Source organism: Hoplias malabaricus, chromosome 17 (assembly GCF_029633855.1).
Source record: "Hoplias malabaricus isolate fHopMal1 chromosome 17, fHopMal1.hap1, whole genome shotgun sequence".
Taxonomy (NCBI): Eukaryota; Metazoa; Chordata; class Actinopteri; order Characiformes; family Erythrinidae; genus Hoplias; species Hoplias malabaricus.
Window position 1 is genome coordinate 15,697,683 of NC_089816.1, and position 20,575 is coordinate 15,718,257.

The following is a 20,575-nucleotide window of genomic DNA, read 5'->3' on the forward strand; positions in this document are numbered from 1 at the left end:
CAAGATGCATTAGAAGCTATACCTCTCTGACTGCTGAAATGTTGGACTCGCCACCATTGCTACTGTGCAGTCAGATCCCTCTTAAAAAAGTGCATACAACCCAACTGATTTGGGCGAGACATGTTCAAGCTTCATAAGAAATATTCTCACGTGGTGAATTCGCAAGATCTCGTCATTTATTACTGTGAGATTATCTTATTCTTCAAAATCTAACTATAATTATAGTTATAGCTATATATAGTACTGCATAGTGGTGAGTAGATGGTAAATTATACTGCTGTGACAGTACTTCCTTTATCATGCTCCCAATCTGTAAATGTTGTGAATAAACTTAAACATGCAAATACTGTCACGTAGGCCTAGTGTAAGCTGTTCTAACAAGTGCTCTTTTTTTCTAAATGAGTTTCCCTATTCTGCCTTCTGCTGAGAGTCACCTACTGGGTTTGTCACACGCATCTGATTTGTCTATATTTAGGCAGGGTCTTTTCACATTTCATAGCCACCATGTTATGACAGGCAGGCAGTTCTGTGTTACTGCAAGCATGTAGCCTTGCCTCAAGGAGGTTAACCTCATGATTGTTTGAGAGGCAGTATGTTAAATGTGCTGGCTTTTCCACTCTTAGTACTAGGTAAACCTTAGTGGAAAATGAGTTGTGGGTTTTTAGTGGTTAAGGGACTTTTTCTGTGGTAAAGAATTGGTCTTTACTGCTGTATTGGGACTTGACTCTAGGGACCTTGCAGTGTCTTGTAAGCCTTCCAAAACACTAAACTACTTGCCTGAAGTGCCCAATTTAGTGCCAAAATGTGCCCAATTGCACCATCTCCATACGTCCAACACTGTTGACATTAGTAGCTCCAAACTGGTGAAAGACGCAGCATGAACTTGATTGACGTGTGTCAGTCAGTGAAAAGTTTCTAGTACCTTTTAATTTCGTTTTTTTACTTAGCCCCCAAATAATAAATATAGTTTTTGTTAATTAGTAGTGTGAACATTTTAATAAGGATTGTTAATGTTAACAACTGTGGAAAATTGTTACCGTCAGGTGTAAGATTTGTGATATGCCTACCTACCAACAACACAGGAAGATTCCAACATGAGATTTCAGCACCCATTGGATTGTAGCATTATTTTCTAGCACTGTAGAGAACATACTTCAAATGAAATTCAAAAATCTACACTGCTAAAACAGAGATTATTATCTTATAAATGTCAGAAGTTAAACTGAATTTTAATCTCATACACTGAAGCATCATATTTGCATTATATCTAGTTATATTTTATTATATATTAGATTCCAAATGTAGATGTAGCTCTATCGCTTGATCATGTTTCTGCCAAAGTAACTAGTGTGCATTATTTACTGTGTTGCTCAGGTTAACGTGTGTAGACTTCCATGTAAAATAAGGTAACCACTTCAGTGTCAGTTCATTGGGTCACTAGATTCATAAATTAATAATGACATTCTCAAACATGAAAAAAAAAAAAAAAACAAAGATGAGAAGGGTTTTTACACCCTTTGCACTGTGCAAATTCCTAGTTCAATATTTGTGTAAAACTCAGAATTGAAAATTGGGATTTTCATCTTGTTTTACATGCAAACCCCAGATCAGATTTCCCTGCTTGAGGGCTGCATACCGGAGCTTAAACCTCATTTTGAAGTCTGAGGTCATGCCTTTGGTGAAGGAATACCAGTCTAATTAGGCTCTCCAGACACATCAGATGAGCCTTTCGTCAGTACTCAGATGGCAGTGCAGGGAGTGAGCAGTCCTTTGGGATAGTGTGATGATATTGGATCAATTTGCTTTAAGCTCTGTGAGTGCAGTTTATACAGGCAATGTTTAGTGGACATGAGGGTGTAACAATTTAAGTACACTATGATGAATATGCCTCTCGTCTTCTCAGGATCTGTTATTGGTACAGTCACATATACAGTCAAATATAAGCTAAGCATGTGATAATTTCCTACTGTATTAAATGGGCTAGAACCTTCGGTACACCCTTAGCAAGAAAGGCACAAGGATTTATTGCTTGTAACAGCGGTAAAGCCTGTTTTGGTGTTGAATAAACTAATATACTAGGACTGAACTATTTTTGGGGGGATATAGGACATTTATTGGTTTGGAATCTTTAGTCTTAAAGGTCCTCTCAGTCAGAATATTTTCTGTCTGCAGTTGAATTTATTTATTTACATTTTTTTTCTCAACTTTTTTCCTTCTTGATTCTGTGGAATCTTTCTAGAATGCATACTTTCTTAAATTATTGACACAGGACCCTTTAGTTTCACTCTACCTTAGATGACTGCTCTGGAGGATTGAGAAATACTCTGGCTTTTCAGTAGCAGTGTTAATTATATCAAGCTGTTCGACTAGCTGAAACACTAAGAATGCTAATATTCACTGGTCTGTTGCATAACAAGCCACTCACATTTACCAGGCCAGAGTGACCAAGCTCAGTTCTGAATGGATCAAGTGTGCTCCTGCCATCGTCCACATAAATAGTAGTGTGTTCTGTGACATATAAGTTTGAGAGTTCATCTGACTTGGAAAATACCGTGCTTGGGTTTTCCAAAACTACATGACTTTGGAGTTATGATTTCAAAGCTATATCTTGTTAGTCCAGATTCAGATACCTGGTTCTGGTTTTTGTGGGTTTTCTGTGTAGATGTTTTGAAGCCAGTCTGGTGCATGTTTTAAAGTTTCATTTGTTTTCTGTAACTGCAAAAGTTTTTCTGGTTTTCCAAACACAAAACAGGAATTCAGGTTCTTTCCTAAATCCAGCATATTTTATGTGATGAGCTTACAAGCCGAAGTAATGAATCTGTTCACCGTGATGTACCCGCTTTAATAGAACTACAGTAATTGCATTATGCAACTGTATTTTTTTCTTCCTCCTGCTCTTCCCCTTTCCTCTGTGGCTCATAAAGCATTTTTTCAAGTCATTACAGCATCAACTGTAGATGTCTGATATGGAAGGGTTCAAAGGTGTGACATGCCTTAGTCCTCTGCAGAAGGTTTTTCGGAGGTTGCCTTAAAGGTTCTTGCAAAGCATGTTTGTCCTTTTTGAGAGGGAAAAAAAGAAGGGTACAGGTGTACTGCTTTTAGCATAGATAACATAACGTGGAAACATGACCTGTTGCTGTGGAGTTAGTATTTATCCTCATGTAAGATCTGAGATCTGCATGTTCGACAACCAACCGCAAACCTGACGTCAGTGACTTTGGATATTGTCCCTTTTTCCTGATTGCTGGAGCATGTAGCAAAATAACATACATGGTTTGTGTGCAATACATTTATTTGTATTTCTTAAGAATGTTGCACAAGATCCACAAATAAGCTGCGCTAGCCCTGTGGCTGGTATGCTTTTTGTTTTTTAAAGGCTCTTTAATGTTTCACCACTGAAATTTACTTGAAGGGCCATGTGGCAACAATGGGTACCAAAAAATGGATGTGGCTATTGCTGTAGTTGTCACTTCTAGTTGATGGGTACACGTATTAAAGTGAGCACTGTTTCATGGTCCCTGATCTAGATTTTCCTGGATGATGGATATCATAATGTGCATACAAAGGTAGAAAGAGAAATTAATCCCCTCAGAGTTCAGAATAAAAGATTTCAAAAGTAATTATGATTCAGCTATCTTACTATACTTATTAATCCTTCTATATTTGTCCTCCTTTCAGACAATGCTGACAAAAATTTATGGATCACAAGCTTCTAAAGAAAATGCAGAGTTAGTGGCCTTTTGTGATAGAAAATCTAGGACAGCATTCTTTAAAACGCTGCATAGATTCCTTTCTCTCTGTGGTATGTTGAGATGGCTTTGCTTCTAGGCTTCATTGTTGAATTTCTGATTTCTAGGATGGAGACCATGACTTGAACTGTGTGGATTTTTCCACCAATTTTGACTGTTTTTGTGCCCTAAATTCAGCAATCCTCAGCAACAGCTCTGTTAGACCATTATGTCACATCAGAGACTGACCGCATTTTGTTCCTAATGTAGGCTGAAGCTTTTATTTATTACAGAAAGGCGAATCAAGTCTTATTTATTTATTTTTACTCATTATAATAGGTTTTGCGTGCAACCTTTTGGCCACTACTTAGAGCAGTAGACTGCAGTTGCCCTCTCCAGACTGGGCAGACCTAATTGGCTGGGATCCTGGTCTGATGAAAGACCTGGAGGGCATGATGTTACACTCGCACAAAGGGAGACACAGAAGGAGAAAACAAGCAATTGTCCTGTTAGCCCTAATCTGTGCTGAAGCCGCCTAGCAGAACAGACGTCTTGTGGAGTTAGAGGGCAGCAAAATGTTTAGTCTGGTTTAGTGCTCCCTGGGTGTAGGGCAGACCTCATTATGTTTGGACTGCTTTGTGAAGCAAATTCAAAGCTTCTGTCTAAAACTGTTAATTTGTCTACAAGTTTGAACAAAGTCCAGTTTTAGGGGGTTTTTACACAACCCCTTGTGACTTCTGTGTGTCAGCTATTTTAAACAGAAATCGATCACAGCGGGCTTCCTATGACTGCTTGCATTAGCCGTTGTGGTGTTTTGAATTGGGATAAGGTACAGTTACAGGTGAGCAGATTCTTTATGCATGTGAACTTCACCTGTTTCCTAAGGTGGATAATGCAGAAGCTTCAAGGATTAGTATAACAGCCTTTCCCCTCATTCTCTGCCACTTTTTATTTAGAAAATTCTTGCTGGTCTAAGCAGAGATTAGACTCAGCCTGCACAGTGTTAAGAACTGGCTTTTGATCAGTGTACTTGGAGAATGCCTGCACTTTCTGGTCCGAGCTTATAAATGATATAATCATATCTACTATTTAGTGTTTTGTTTTGTTCTTCAAAGCATAAGTGGGTTTGTCCAAAAACCTAAGCAGCTCTTTACATAGTATACTGTTTCAGCAAAGACCAGTAGTGGGATCCACATTTTTCATACTATTATAATAATAATTATATCATGGTATGGCTGTGAGTGTGGGGGTGCACTGTCAGGCTACCCTAGCCTCATATCTGTGAGCACAAAGTCGAGTGAAGGGTTTTCTGATGTGTTTACATTGCTCAGCACAGCTCAGCAGTGCACACCGACACACGTGTTGACGATAAAAACCCATTTCTGAGAGCAATTTCATCGATTTTTGGAGGAACAGAAAAGTTTGAAAATATTCAAAATTAGACAGTTCTACACTGTTTAGAAGCAGAGCTGGGCACCTAACAGGAACTTGTGGTTTAACACACCACAGCAGATTATTTTTCAACGAACCGAGGCTCTAATCACACATACAGGATAAAGCCTCATAGTTGTGAGCACAAAGTATTTGATATCTGATTTCATCCTTCTTCCTGTCTTTTAACCCAAACTCTGCACTAAACTCACAACTGCTGTGGGCCACTGGGCTTGTTCTTTCCCCCACCCAACTCACAACAGCAGTCAGTGAGCTTCAATGGGGTTCTCTTAAATACTTGAGTGAAATTGTGTACTTAAAGACACAACGTACATTTTGAGATACCATTTTTAAAAACTTCAGTATACTGTATTACAAACAACCCTAGGGTGCAGTGAGCGTGTCGTCATTGCTGTCTAATTACTACTAAGCTGCGCATGTTTACGGTGGCTAATTAGGCAGCTCACAAGTAACTGAGATAGTGTGTTGAATTTAAAATGTGTATCAAGCATATATTGAAATTGATGAGTTGGCCAGGCTGGCCGCTTTTCTCATAATTTTCAAATTAAGAGCATGATCGTTGCCACAGTGAATAGGCTTTTGTCTAGCAGTTTGTTTACTGTTTCAATGCAGATAGACCCTGCCACCCCCCAACTCTAGCAATGGCATAATAAAAGGTCCTTACTGTTTCAGCCTAAGCTCTGTAATGCCTAGCTTGCATATGAAATGTCTGGTCATTGCTGCACGGACCTTGTGATCAACTCTGGAAAAAGTCTGGCCACCAGATTCCCACAAAGTGCTGTGTTCTGACCCATGTGTTTGCATTGTACACGCGGCTTCTAGAACAGCAATGCAATGGAGCAGCCTGGATGGAGCTACGTGCGGTCTGCTGCCTGACCTTCTAAACATTAGAATCGATTCATTTAGGTTTTATCTTCTATATCTTTGTGTAGATGGTGTGACATAAACACCTGGAAGCACACATTCTTTTTCTAAGGTTTCTCCCTTATTTTTATAACCTCTTGCACCTGGCTCCTGTTTGCAGTTACTGTGACGTAATTGCTTTTATTTATTTTACTACAGTTATCACCCTGCACATAGTTGAATTTTCCATAGTTGAAATCCTTTTCCTGTTCTTGCTTGTTATATGATTTCAGTTGCTCAGCAGCTTGGGGACATGTTGCTGACATCAAATTCAAAATGGGTATATATATTTAAAAAATAATAATAATAATAATTTCTCAGTTTCAGCATTTTGTTTTTGTGTATACTCAAATATATTTGGTTTAAATAGTTTACGTTCATATACATTTTGCACAGCATTCCATCTTTTGTGAAATCTACTTTAAACATGGCTGAAATCATGTGAGTGACCTGCTCTACTATGTATAAATTGTTTAATTCAGGGACCACAAAGGATTTTCCATTTCTTTATTGGTAAGACCCTAGCAGATAAATGCATGATCCAGCAAGAGAAACAACAAGAAGAGTCTCTTCGGTTCAGGTCTAGAATTCCCAGTTTGTTTCTGCAGCTTTGTGTGTGGTGAAACTGCTAAGCCAGTTACAGATGTTGATCGACCCCACCAGTGACACCATGATCTTAAAGCTTGCCCTAAAGAGTCGAGTTTCTTGTTACCGTAAATGAAAAATGAGCTGCTTCTCAGTTATTTAAAGCCCATTATCCCCTGGACTCTGCTGTGTTTGGTTTTAATTTCACACCTCATCCCTTGAAAGCGTTGCTTCTGATGATTGCGTTACTAACAAATAGTTTTCTCTTGTTGCTTGGTTTGAGTTTATGATAATGTGGGTAATTAAAAGAGATGTAATTGTGCATTGACAGCATAAAAAAGGTTTTATATCAATATAACCAATAATAAAGCGTGAAACAGTATAGCTGTTAATTTTTTTGCAAGGTATGTGTTTCATCATAACTTTGTAACGATTTGCTGTAAACAACCACTTGCCTGAGAGAGCAATTACATACATTCTATTGAGAATAACAAAGAAACCTAGATGAAAGCAATTGTGTAAAATCAGAAATGCAGGGCAAGAGGAGAAAGAAAGAGATGAATCTGAATTAGCTCCAAACATAGGAGCCTGGTTTGAGTTTGGAAGTGGTTTGCCTTATAAAATTACTGATGTGTTTTTATATAATGTAATGCAGATGTTCCCACAATTTTGCGGTAGTTGATTAAGTGGAATAATTTAATATGGTTTGTATTCAGGCATAGCAACTCTTGTAGTGTTTTAATGATTTCAGCACTCCCTTAGTATACAGCTTTAAAATATACAGTTCAGAATATGATCTATTGATTAAAGTAATATTTTTATATACAGGGATGTGATTGGCCAAGTGCCATGCGGAAGAGTGGGCATTGGGTCTGGTGATTCATGGAAAGTGTTTGTTTACTAAGGCCACATCACCAGAGAGAAGGCAATTGATGACTAGATATATTTGTGATCAGGAAGAGGAGGCACGGTGCGCAACAGCAGCATCACAGGCAAAACAAGGCCAGTGGCTTCGCTGGGAGAATCTAGAGAAGTGGAAGATCACTTGGCAAGAATTGTGGGTGATGGAGGCAAGTTGTATTAAGTTTTTGCTTGGAGGAACTTATGATGTCCTTTCAACTCCACAAAATCTTGGACAGTGGGTAGGTTAAGACCCTAGTTGTAGATTATGTACAGGGGTTGGCACTCTGAAGCATGTTCTATCAGCTCGTAAGGTTAGTTTGTCGCTGGGGAGGTATACATGGAGACAAAATCAGGTGCTAAGGGTTTAAGCATGTTTGTTGGACAGCAAATTCTTAGAGGTAAACACATTAACAAGTGGTTGTAGTAATAAAGTGATTAGGTTTGTGTATGAGTGTGAACGTATTTGATAGTTTATTTCATAGAGTTAACAGTTCCATTTGAGGATGCAGTAGGAGAAGCATTCAAAAGGAGGAAGCTGAAGTATGCGGACTTGGCGGCTGTGATGATGGAACGTGGGTGGCAGCCACATGTAAGACCGTTGGAGATAGATGTTAGGGGATTTATAGCCAAGTCTACCACATCCCTGCTTGTGTAGTTCAGCATCAGGAGCCAAAAACTAAGGGCAGCTGTGAAGTAGTTATCAGAAACAGCTGAAAGGTCTAGTCAGTGGTTGTGGACAAGATGAACACAGACAAGTTACAAGGTGCTGTTGTTGTGGTTGGTGATGTAGCATGTAGAGATCACATGGAACTGGTGGCATTGAACATGCATTAACGGTGCCAGTGGGGCTAGGTACAGCCTGTAAAGGACTGTAAAGCTGGCTTGGAGTGGGGATGGGTCTGGGATGCCAGACTTCACTGTTGAGCCTTCTGTAGGTGTCAAGGGCTTAATTCAGCAAAACATTGACGAGGGGAGGTGCCTCTGATCACCCCTGTGAAGAGCTAGTAATACAGTGGCTGGTTTGTGCACTCATGAGCTGGGCTCAGTGAGTATCTGTAGTTGTTAAGGGTCGCTGGATGCTGATCAGATCATAAACGGCCACAGCAACCTTAGGGTGTAGCTGTAGGATTAGAGCAATAGAAATGATCTTGCTGCAGGTAGAAAGAGTGTGTGGTGGGCCCTTTGTGAAGCTCTAATGGATTGGCATAGGACATTTTACATCTTGTGTATGATTTAATAATAGGTTTGCATAATTATTGATCAGTTCTGTTCATATTATAAAATGGTTTAAATAATATAATTTAATGTATTGAATAACTTCTTAAACAACTGATTATTTGATGTCAGAGACTTCATTATTATCATTATTATTTAAAGTTAAACTTATGTGGTTTGTGTTTTGTATATATAAATAATAATAGTAATAATTATTAACTTTTTTTTGGGCCTCGTATTCTCCTGCAGGAACTCTCACAGGTCCTCATTTAGTTTTGTGAGAGAAGGCAGCTTTTTTTTTTTTAAACTCCACTCTACAGCAGCAGGGTCTGTGGAGCTGATGGAAAAGTTTCTACTGGGTTGAGGAGGGGAAGTCCGAATAACTGCTCTCTGCTGTAAGAGATTAGATAAGCTGTGTTTGGGTGGGTTTTGTTTACAGAGAGCGCTGTGAATGGATAGCGGTGTACAGGCAGAGCCTGGAGGGAAAACCCAGTGACCCATGTCAGTTCGCCCCCCCCCCCCCCCCCCCCTGTCTTTCTCTTGTCTCTTTGGTTGTGTTAATGAAAGGCCTTAACACTCACTGCTCCCTACACACCCATACATACACACTCTCCCCGGCAGGCACGTGTGGTCCATTAACTGTAACTGCAAGCTCATACTTGGAGCTCTGTGTCCATTTGGGCCCCTGCCAGAAAGCACCATTCTGTTCGCTTGTACTGAATGTCCTCTCGTGCTCCATGCACAGCAAGAAAATGGAAATCCTGGATTTTGATACTGTGATCTACTAGAGGGTGATGGACATGACCCTCATGTGCAGAAAACATTGGCCAAGTTCAAACAGCAAAAGGACATCAAGGCTTTGAATTGGCAAGAATTTCACAGTTCTAAACTCTAATATGGGAACATTTCACTTTCATTTCTTTTAATGTTGAACCCGTGCAGTCAGCTTTTTACAGAATCATGGTTGTGCACTGGTGCGCTCAGTGTAGGTAGTTTCAAACCGTTGAGTATTTTAAACATTTCCAGGCTAGTGTTTCTTTAATGCAAGTCCAACTACTCTTAATACGGTTCAAATCTGGACTATAACACAACAAAACTGGAGCATGATGAGGTTGTTCACAAACCATTTCTTTGTGGCTTTTGCAGTGTTATTGCATGCAAAGGTTATACAAAAGCTTTGCATAGTAATAAACTCCACCTATGATTTTACAGCCTACCCCTCTTTTTTCTTAAATTAAAAACACAGAGGGGGAAGTGGGTAGTTGGTGAATGGGTGTTAAAATGTTAAACAACATTTACACAAAAGGCATGGCTGTTCAACTAATCAACCTATATCATGATAATATGGAGGTGTGCGTTAGGTTAATCAGTTAATGCAGTGGAAAATCCGTTTTTTAAATTTGACACATCATACCTTATGCTTAATTCAATCTCTTCTGGACCTGTTCATGTTCCATGTTCTAATATTGCACTGAGTTTACTACCATACGTTCCATCCCTCCATAGGATTTACTGTTCAGTAAGTGCTATGAAACAAAGCCACTATTGCAATGTATAGTAATTGCAAAATCCTGCCCAATACATTAAAGGTATTTGCTTGATATGTAAGTTTTACACTTGTTTGTTGTGTAACTCTTCCACCAGACTACAGCTGTGTCATATCGCATCATTCATAATATCGTCATGATTTTTTTAATATATTTTTCCTTGAAACAATATTGATTCTTGAAACACAGCACATCTAATTAAAATTCAAATGTATTTATTTTGGGCATTCCATATGTCTTAATTCAAGATAATTAGCCTCCCCAGCTAAGTAACCCCATCCCGCATTCTCAGGGTTTTTTGTATGATGTATTGCGGGGTTTCTTATTGCACAGCTGTGGATTTGAAGAGGCTGTTGTGTGTCTGAGGGTTGCTGTCACAGTGGGGAAACTTAGAACAGGAAAACCTAGAGGCCAGGGTCAAATGCGGAAAGAGATGCTTGGGGTAACCTCCCTCCCTTCTGACTGCTCAGGAAATAACTGATGTAGGACAAGGGTTCAGACATATTGGAGCTCAGTTAGACAAACACATTGGCCAACTTCACTCTTGAGACCTTCCTCATGGACCTGCCTAATAAGTACATACTCGAAATACTTACTGTTTCCTCAAGCACAGATGGAAATATGAGCCTGTAAAGTTCTTGTTTATGAACAGGAGTTATTAATAGTTACTGATCCTAATGAATACAGTGGAACCTCTACCTACAAACTTGATCTGTTCCGTGACCCGGTTCGTAAGTGGAAAAGTTCGTTTCTCAAGTCAATTTTCCCCATTTAAAATAATGGAAAAGCAATTAATGAGTTTAGAGTCACCATTTTTGCACTGATATATGTTTACAAAACTCTCAAATTAGTAAATGAAATACATGTAGCATTACTAAAAATAAAAAGCAAATAGAGTGGTAACAGTAATAAAAAAGAAAAAAAGTTTTAAGTGGTTACATATCGCTACCTTGAAGATGTGACGACTGGCTGGAGGAGTAACACAGGCACTGGCTGTATGACGGGAGGTGGGGGGTGGGTGGAATAACGGAGAGTAGGCGGGTGAATGTGGGGAGACGTAGCGTATATACGGCTTAACTTAGCACGAATTTCGATGTCTGCTATTTACACTAATGCTAAATTGCTAAAACTACAATTTGCTAATCTTAAAAACTCACTTTCTTTTATAATCCTTATTGTACTTTTAACATTCATGTGTTAGATCATTTTGGGCTCATGACAGCAATCTACTGCAAATTGATTTGTGTCAAAAAGTGTTCATAACTGAAACAGTTGCTGGTTGTGACATGACATCTGGGTGCAGATGTGCTTAGCCAAGTGGCTAAGATTGCAACGTGGAAGCTGATTAAATCACAGAAGTAAAGGTTATAGTCTCTGCGTCAGACTTTAGCTTTTTCTGTATCTTATTGATTTTAGGTCATGCACCGAGCATGGACTTAAAACAACATTCAGAGATGTTCAGTTCCTTTCCTTTTTTACTTACAGGCTGAAAATGCAGAGTTTGTACTCTAGTTGAACACAACATATTCCCTCTGCCAAGAAGCATCTTCATTTATTGTGCTCGCGCTGTATGATGTGGCCCAAAATGTGCCCATTCTGACTCCCATGTGTGAAATGTTGATGACATCCATTGAGCCAGTTGCTTTGCAATTTTTTTTCCATGGCATTTGTAGAGCACTAAATCTTTGAAACACTTCTTAGCAGCTTTTCCAGTAGTTTAAAAACAATAACAGGCATTTTCATGTGGAAGAGACTTGTGTGGTAGAAGCAATGTCTGCACTTGGACTGCCACGTAACTGTAATGACTACTATTTGGGGGTATACTTAGGGAACTTAAACCCTCTGTGTCTGTTCTTAGAAACAGATGGCCAAGGCCAGTGCCTGCCTGCATTCGACCAGTCTCTGATGAATTAATTTAGCATGTACAGTGGACCTTTTTTTTATTATTATTATTTTTAGCATCAACACGAATGACTTTGAAGGGAACAATTTTAGCCCAACTGTGTGAAGTAGTTGAGCTAAATTCAGAATGAGTTACTACCTTTCTGCCTCTGAGTTCACAAGCTTTTTGTCCTCCAGCACTTTTCCATCTGGACTAGATCTCAAATCAGCTGCTCCAGAACACAGCCTTAAGTCACTCTTAAAGTGTCAGTGTTTAAATACTGCTCTGCTGTTTGATACTAGGTTGAGTCTCATTGTTTTGCCACGTTTATTGATAAAGGGTTTAGTCCCTTTAGTCACTTTTTGATCACGGATTGAGTCCTGCAGTGCTGTTTGCTGAATCCTTCAGTGTTGTTGTATTTAGTGCCGATTCCCCGCAGCAGTGTTCAGTGATGGACAATGTAAAGATAAAGTTTAATGCTTGACAGAGCCACTGAAATGTGATGAATTGTGATTAAAATAGTGTTTCTTACTGGGCATGCAGTTATTCAGGTTTTATGTGTATTTATACTGGCTGTCTAAATAGAAAAGTATTAACGCACATAAATGAATGTATTCTGCAGACTTTTCTTTTACTTTGTAGTACTGCGGAAATTAATAAACATATTTAATTCTTTAAAAAGCAACTCATGGTGACAAGCTGTTAGTGCTTTATCCTTTTAACACCCAGTCCTGTGTATGAGAACGATCATCACATTAGAAGTGTTTTTCGGTTCTGTAGAGTGGTTTTTCAGCTGTGCACATGCGTGATTTGTAACTTTTTTTTAAAATTCTGAGTTTAAATTATTGGCAAATGCCTGGAGCACTTGTCACACTGTTTCATTAATGGAAATTACGTCACCCTAATGTTATGTAGGTAATTTGTACCATCTTGTTATTACAGCCTTTTACAATGTGGTTTGTTCAAAACACAAGGGATGAAAAATTGACCATCAATTGGAATCAGGCACTTTTCTGTTTAACTTGGATGATGATGAATGACTTGGAAATAATTTGTTGCATATGCTGAAAATCAACAGGCTCTCAGTCTGACTGTATATTTACAGTATTTCATTAAGAAATGACTAAGCACTGTTTGGGGAAACTAACGTGGGGGGAGCAAATTTAAGACTTCTAAATCCTACCGATTTGACAGAATGCTTCAGGACACATAATCCAGCCCACTACAGTAGGGACCGAAACTATCTGAGACTGAGAGTTTGCCCGTTTGTAGTGAAGTCTCAGGTTCTCTGTGATATTTGCCTTTCTTAAACACATAGCTGAATCCCTATTTTGGATTTTTACTACTTGTATGTGCATGTACATGTCAGTACAGACAGGTTTGGTTAGTTTAGAGACATGGTATGCCACCCCTGAACAGAATCGATATCAGTCAAGTGTGTCTACACTAAAGTTCTGGACCAGCACATTGACGAGAATGGTCAGCCCAGTCTAAGCTAGGGTTAGGGTGTATGTCGCATGTTTTTCTGGGTTTACCATGAGCCTGTAGTTATGGGTTTTGGGATCTCTCATTTAGTTGAGCTAAGCAACCCCCCTCTGCTAAGTCCTCTTGGTGTTTACATTGAGCTTCAGGCACTGAACCCCTTTCAGTGCTGGTTGGTGTTATGTTTAGTTCTGTGAGTTTTGCCATCTGAGCTGGGAGCAGAGTTTAGGCAGGTTTAATCCCTGGATTAATCCCTGAGAGCTGCACTGCAAATCTGCATGTCAGACCCTCTGTCTGTTTTGTCCCTGTTCCATTCTTACTCGAGTGGCGGTTGCCTGCTAAACCCAGCTGTCATCATCAGGCAGAATAGTTCCTGATGCGAACCAGACTTTCAGAAGCACTGGGGTCATAAATAGAATGAGAGTCAGGGTCTACTTTGAGGCTGTCTTTAGTTTATTGGCCTATTCTAAATTTGTTCTTTGTCTTTTTTGTTGCCAGCGGCAATGGGACAAATACCACTTTTAATGGCATGCTGTTTTCAGGAGGTTAATTCAGAAGTATTTGAATAATTTAGTCATGTTTTTGTTATTTCTATTCAAAATGTTTTCATTATATTATGGCAATTATTGGTAAGTCATAAACTAATAATTTACTTAATCACTGCAATGGTCCTTTCTGCCTGTCCCAGTTTGGCCAGTCCTTTAAAAGGGACATGTTATGACAAAATCAATTGAGTAAAAAAGAAAGAAGAAATGGAACCAAGTGATGACTTAAAACCCAGAGCTTCTGCTCCTCGCTCTTTATTGCTGTGCCCTCAGGTCAGGAACAGTGGCTCCATCCATCCATCCATTATCCACCGTTTATCTGGGTCCGGGTCGCGGGGGAAGCATTCGGAACAAAGAAACCCAGACCTCCCTCTCCCCAGCCACTGTCTCCAGCTCCTCCGTGGGTATACCGAGACGTTCCCAGGCCAGTGGAGACATGTAGTCTCTCCAGCGTGTTCTTGGTCAGCCCCGGGGCCTCCTCCCCGTTGGACATGCCCGGAACACCTCACCAGGAAGGTGTCCAGGAGGCATCCGGACCAGACACCTGAACCACCTCAACTGGCTCTCTAAATGGAGGAGCAGCGGCTCCACTCCAAGTCTCTCCCGGATGTCTGAGCTCCTAGCCCTGTCTCTAAGGGAGAGTCCAAACACCCTGCGGAGGAAACTCATTTCAGCCACTTGTACCCGCGAACTCGTTCTTTCGGTCACTACCCAAATCACGTGACTATAGGTGAGGGTTGGGACGTAGATCGAACGGTAAATCGAGAGCTTTGCTTTTCTGCTCAGCGCTCTCTTCACCACAACGGACCAGTACAGAGCCTGCATTACTGCTAACACTGCACCGATCCGCCTGTCAATCTCCCGCTCCATCTTTCCCTCACTCGTGAACAAGACCAGAGGTATTTAAACTCCTCCACTTGAGGCAGGATCTCACTTCCAACCTGGAGAGAGCACTCCACCCTTTTCCGACTGAGTACATCCTTCATCCCTACCGCTTCACACTCGGCTGCAAACTGGTCCAGCAAGAGCTGGAGGTCCTGGCTCGATGAAGCCAACAAGACCACATCATCCGCAAAAAGCAGACATGGAATCCTAAGAAACAACAAACCGTGGCTCGTTATCATTTAAAGGAACAGGCGATGTCATTCTGAACGGGCCATTATAGAAATGGGGAAAAAATGTGTCACAGTATAACGCATCACATTTAAAGACTTTTAAATCAGATATAAACCCTTGATTGATTTTCAGTAGCCTTTGAATGGAAGGTTTGAAATGAACGTTTGAGCTCTTGAGTGCAATTTGATCCCATGATAAATTCCAGGATGACAGTGGTGTCACATGCTGCCTCTCACTAGTCACTTCACCCCCACTATGGCCTTCAGTGGCTACATCATCGCGTGGAAGATCATTTGTCGCTAGGCAGCCAGCTTTTTTTTTTTTTTTTTCCCTCCAGTTGTCATGACAGCAGATGTGTTGGTGTGACGTCAGAAGTCCTGCCTCAGCTGCAGCCATAATGATTTGTGTGTGTTTGTAAGCATAGGAAGATTTATTGTAACATGCCACAAACGTATATATCTATGCCCCAAAACTTAATGGTGCTTGTGAACCATGCTCTTCCACCATGATTTAATTGTGTTTATCTGCTACAGTCTGCTGAATGTATAGTTTGATACCTGTGTACATTGAAATGAGAGTCTTACATTGACCAACACGTTGTAATGTTTTCATACCTCATATAATATGCATTCTAGTAAGAGACAGACATCAGTTAGCATTGATTGTCCATTCAGCAGTCAGTTGTCAAACTAACCACAACATTAACACTATGTCTGTGTTTGGTATTATCTCCCATTACAGGGCTCCAGAGATCATCCTGGGCTTGCCTTTCTGTGAGGCCATAGACATGTGGTCACTGGGTTGCGTCATTGCTGAGCTGTTTCTGGGTTGGCCACTTTACCCCGGGGCGCTGGAGTATGACCAGGTAATTCACTAAGCCTTAATAAAAATAATAATAATAAAAATGAATAAAATAAGTGAAGCATTACAGGCCTTATGTCAATGGAGGCCTCTTTCTAATGTTAAGACAGGTGGCTTGCCTTTTGAAATGGGTTTTGGTTGTTGTACTTTTGAGTGTGTTTCCACTACACTCCACTAAATGTGATGACGTATGCAAACGGTGCAATGACCAAATCTAGATCTAGGGATAGAGAAGAAGCTGGAAAATGTGATGTGGGTAGTTAGACTAAAGCAGTCCTTGCTGAAACCGCGTCATAGTTGCTCGAACTCAAGAGCTGAGTAATCAGCAATGTTGTAGATGTGTACATTGTGTGCTTTCCTGGGTGTGACCTTGCAGCATTTGCAGTTGATTTGAACCATCTGTTGTTGCTATAGCAAAAAATAGCCAAATAGTTGTGACTTATCATTGGGGCTTAACGTGGAAGGTGGTTTACCTCTGCTGTTGGAAATTGCAGTACGTGCTGGTTTTGTCGAGCTGCTGTATTAGTGTCTACATTTTATTTGATATTCAACCCTCCAAAAATAATTGTAAGCTATCTCTTTAGTCCTGATCTATTTGGATCTTAATGTATTTTATAAATATTGACCTACAGACATTGACAGTTCAGAACTATCATATGGGTGCGCCCCCCACCATAGAATACCCCTATATTATAAATCTTAATGGCTGGCTGCTAGAATGTCACCAAATTAACCAGTTCATCACGAGCTGTGGTGAGTTGGAGCAGGCGGAACACTAAACTCTGCCTCTTAGGGAGACTCCTGGGAAGCCCTGTGTTGGCAGCAGTGGATCTGGTTGTGCGTGGTGTTAGAGTCTGCTCTGCTGACTGTAAAGCAGCAAAACCCTGTGCCAGGGCTGGGTCCAATTCCACTCCACGCAGCAGAATGTATTTATAACCAAAAGCCACATCCACACCCCCCCTCCCCCCCTTACACACACAGACACAGACAGACAAGGCAAACCCACGCTTTCCAGGCTGCACTATCAGCAGGTTCTCACTTCACCGCTTTCTCTCTGTGTTTGTGCAGCGTTGTGGCAACCTGATCACACTGATATAAGTGCTTTATGATGCTATAACATTGCTTGTTGAACATGCTGGTGTCGAGTCCCATCGCTTGTAAAACGAGAAGGGGGTGTCTTGGCAGCAGAAAAAGGGACAAAGAGAGAGAGCAAGTGAGAATAGCATCTCTCGCTTTCTCGCTCTCACGCTTGCTCTCTCAGCCACAGTCGGCTTTGTAGTGGCTTGTGTTTTCACTGTGAGAGGCCCTCTGACGCAGTGTTTCTGGGAAGTGACGGGGCCTACTTTAGTCACTGCTGAAACAAACCCGTGCGTCTCGCATGCTTTCATCAGAAGGCCTGAGTGGCCGAAGGCGGACAAAGACTCAGTGTGCGTTACAAGCAACTTGTTGCCGTTAGTAACCCGAGCTCAAAGAATTTTCCACAAAGAAGGTTTTCTCATTTTAACCAGATAATTTAAGCCCAATGTCAAGGTGGTCCAAAAGGAAAGAACTGAGGAAAAACTAAAGTGAAATGTGCCAAGCCCTCCAATAGGCTTTTGTAAGTCTTTTATTTGGTGTGGTGAAATCATTGGCCATGTTAGAACCTGCCCATAAACATTTGAGCAGGCCGGGGTGTGGTTTAAAGACCTGAACGTGTTTTTATTTTCTTGGTCAACTAATCAGTGTTTGGTTTGGGGAAAAATGCTAAATGCTGGTAACATGCAAACAATTATGTCAATCACAGTAATATTCTTTGTTTTTATGACGGAAGGATATGGGCAGCGCAAAATAATGTGGTATAGATAAATCATAATACTTTGTAATTATGCTCTCTTTAATGTCTGTATGCCATGTTAAAAAAAGAAACCTTGGTGATTATAATTTATCTTGATATAGGGCAGTGTTATTGCTTTTATTTTAACCTATATATATATACTGAAATACATTTCATTTATTGCTCTGTAATCACTGCTGATAATCTGTTATTAACAGGGTAGGGATGTTGTCTCCTCTCAGTGGAGTGTGAATAGTGTCGTCATCTGTTGTAGTCATGTTAGGAGTGGCTAGCATCTTGACTTGGCAAATCAATAAAGCCTTTGTATATGCTTCTCCCTGTTAAGGGCTAAGCTCCCCTGTAAGCTGTGCCTTCGAAAGGAGCATGTTCAGTCAAAGAGGGTCAGCAATAAACACTAAACAAACACAGTTATTTGTGCCTCATTTTACATAATTCAGTTTGGATCGCATCTTGAAATGGAAGCCTGCATGTGGGGAGAGGTGGGTGAATGTTCAGATTGTTTTGTGGGTTTTTATTTGGATTCCACTTCCAAAAGTTGTTTTTGTGGTGGCCTGTGGAACAGTCAGTACTTGGCCAAGAAGAAGAGCTTTTTCCGAACAAGGAGCAAAGGAAATGAGTGTGCAGCAAAAATACATTGTGGCATTACTTTAGCCATGTTTTCCCCATGCAACGTCACCCGCCCTCAGAACTAAGATTGGGTAGCCCTCAGAACTAAGATTGGGTAGTTTGGGGTTAGTGGTAGGAATGGGCGGTATCCACATTTTTCATACTGTCCTCCCCTCTCGGTATACTGCATTACCGTGGGGAGGGGGTGCTCTGTCAGGCTGCGCTGAGCCTTATGTCTGTTCAGCACAATGTTGAGTGAATTTAGCTAAATGCATTGCGCACACACACTTTTTGACGATAAAAACCCGTTTCTGAGAGAGCAAATTTCAGCAACGGGTGCTGAAGGAACAGAAAAGTTAAAACACAAGTGAAATAAGATGGTGTACACTGTTTAGAAGCACAGCTGGCGCTAACAAGCACTTGTGGTTTAGCACACCACAGCAGATGTTTCAGCAAATTGAGGCTCAAATCACACACATACCATATATCTGTGGGCACAAAGTCGAGTGAAGTCGAGTGTTTACAGCTTTCTTCCTCTCTCTTTTAACCCAAACTCGGCACTAAACTCACAACGGAGGTGGGTTACTGGGCTTGTGTTTTTTTTTTTTTTTTTCCTCCCACACCTTTTCAGACCGTGACATCAGCAGTCTTGAGTTCCCACAGCGCCCCCTCCCTCTGGCTCTCTTAAATGCACATAAACATTTTAGCTGACTTTTAAAGACACAGAGAAAAAAATTTGTCACGCCACATACAGCATTAATACTGGCCTCATTTTGAGATACATTTTTAAGTACAGTATGGTACAGTGGAACCTCTACCTACGAACTTGATCCGTGACCCGGTTCGTAAGTGGAAAAGTTTTTCTCGTGTCAAATTTCCCATTTAATATAATGGAAAAGCACTTAATGCGTTCCAGCCCACCCCGAAAGTCACCCTTTTTGCACTGATATATGTTTACTAAACTCTCAAATTAGTAAAAAAAAATACATGTAGCATTAGTAAAAATAAAAAAACAAATACAGTGGTAACAGTAATAAAAAAGAAATAAAGTTTTAAGTGGTTACGTATCTCTACCTTGAAGACGTGACGACTGGCTGGAGGAGTAACACAGGCACTGGCTGTATGATGGAAGGTGGTGGCGGGTGAATATGGGGAGATGAAGCGTAGATACGGCACGAATTGTGATGTCTGCTATTTACACTAATGCTAAATTGCTAAAACTACAATTTGCTAATCTTAAAAGCTCACTCAAGTCTGTGTGCGCTGGGAGACTCGCCTATTGGGGTCAGTGGCCATTTCCAGCCGCCAGCTCAGTGGAGGCTCGGGTTCGTTTCTACAGTCGTGGTTTGTTGGTGGAGGCAAACAATATTCAAATGCCCAGTTCGTATCTTGGAAAGTTTGTTAGTATAGGTGTTCGTAAGTAGAGGTTCCACTGTATTATCGTTATACCACCTAACCCTTGTCACTGGTGTAATATGTTTAGCATTACTGACCACCTGAAGTTTGATGCCTGTGAATTTTCTGATTTTAAAAGTGGAGGTTGTGGGTGGAGCTTGAAATTAGTGCAAGGTGATAAAACGGGCCATTACCACTTTATATTCCATTTCTAAGATCCGTAGAGGATGGACACTCTAAAACATGAATCTGGTATGCAGCCAACTCCAAAAGTATTATGTTACACCAAGTTCATCTTGTCGTCACAGTGACAATGTCACATCTATAGTTATGTTTACTAAGCTCTGGGATTGTAGATGTACTTGTCATGACAAAAGACCTGTCTCAAACCTGCAATGCTTGACACACACCATTAGTGCAGACTGGAGATCAACTCTTGTTTCAATAACAATGTACACTTTGCATGCCCTGATTTTGCAAAACGGACATACAATAGAAATGCTGACTTGTACTATGATGTA

At 40.6% G+C, this 20,575-nt stretch overlaps 1 protein-coding gene across 2 annotated transcripts in view; it reads left to right on the forward strand.

Moving 5' to 3' along the window:
• Nucleotides 1-20,575, forward strand: part of hipk3a (homeodomain interacting protein kinase 3a) — a 42,090-nt gene that overhangs the window by 8,664 nt on the left and 12,851 nt on the right. For both annotated transcript variants that reach the window (XM_066649555.1, XM_066649556.1), the window contains exon 3: nucleotides 16,100-16,223. In XM_066649555.1, the coding sequence (XP_066505652.1) occupies nucleotides 16,100-16,223 (124 nt within the window). The remainder of the gene's footprint in view (nucleotides 1-16,099; nucleotides 16,224-20,575) is intronic.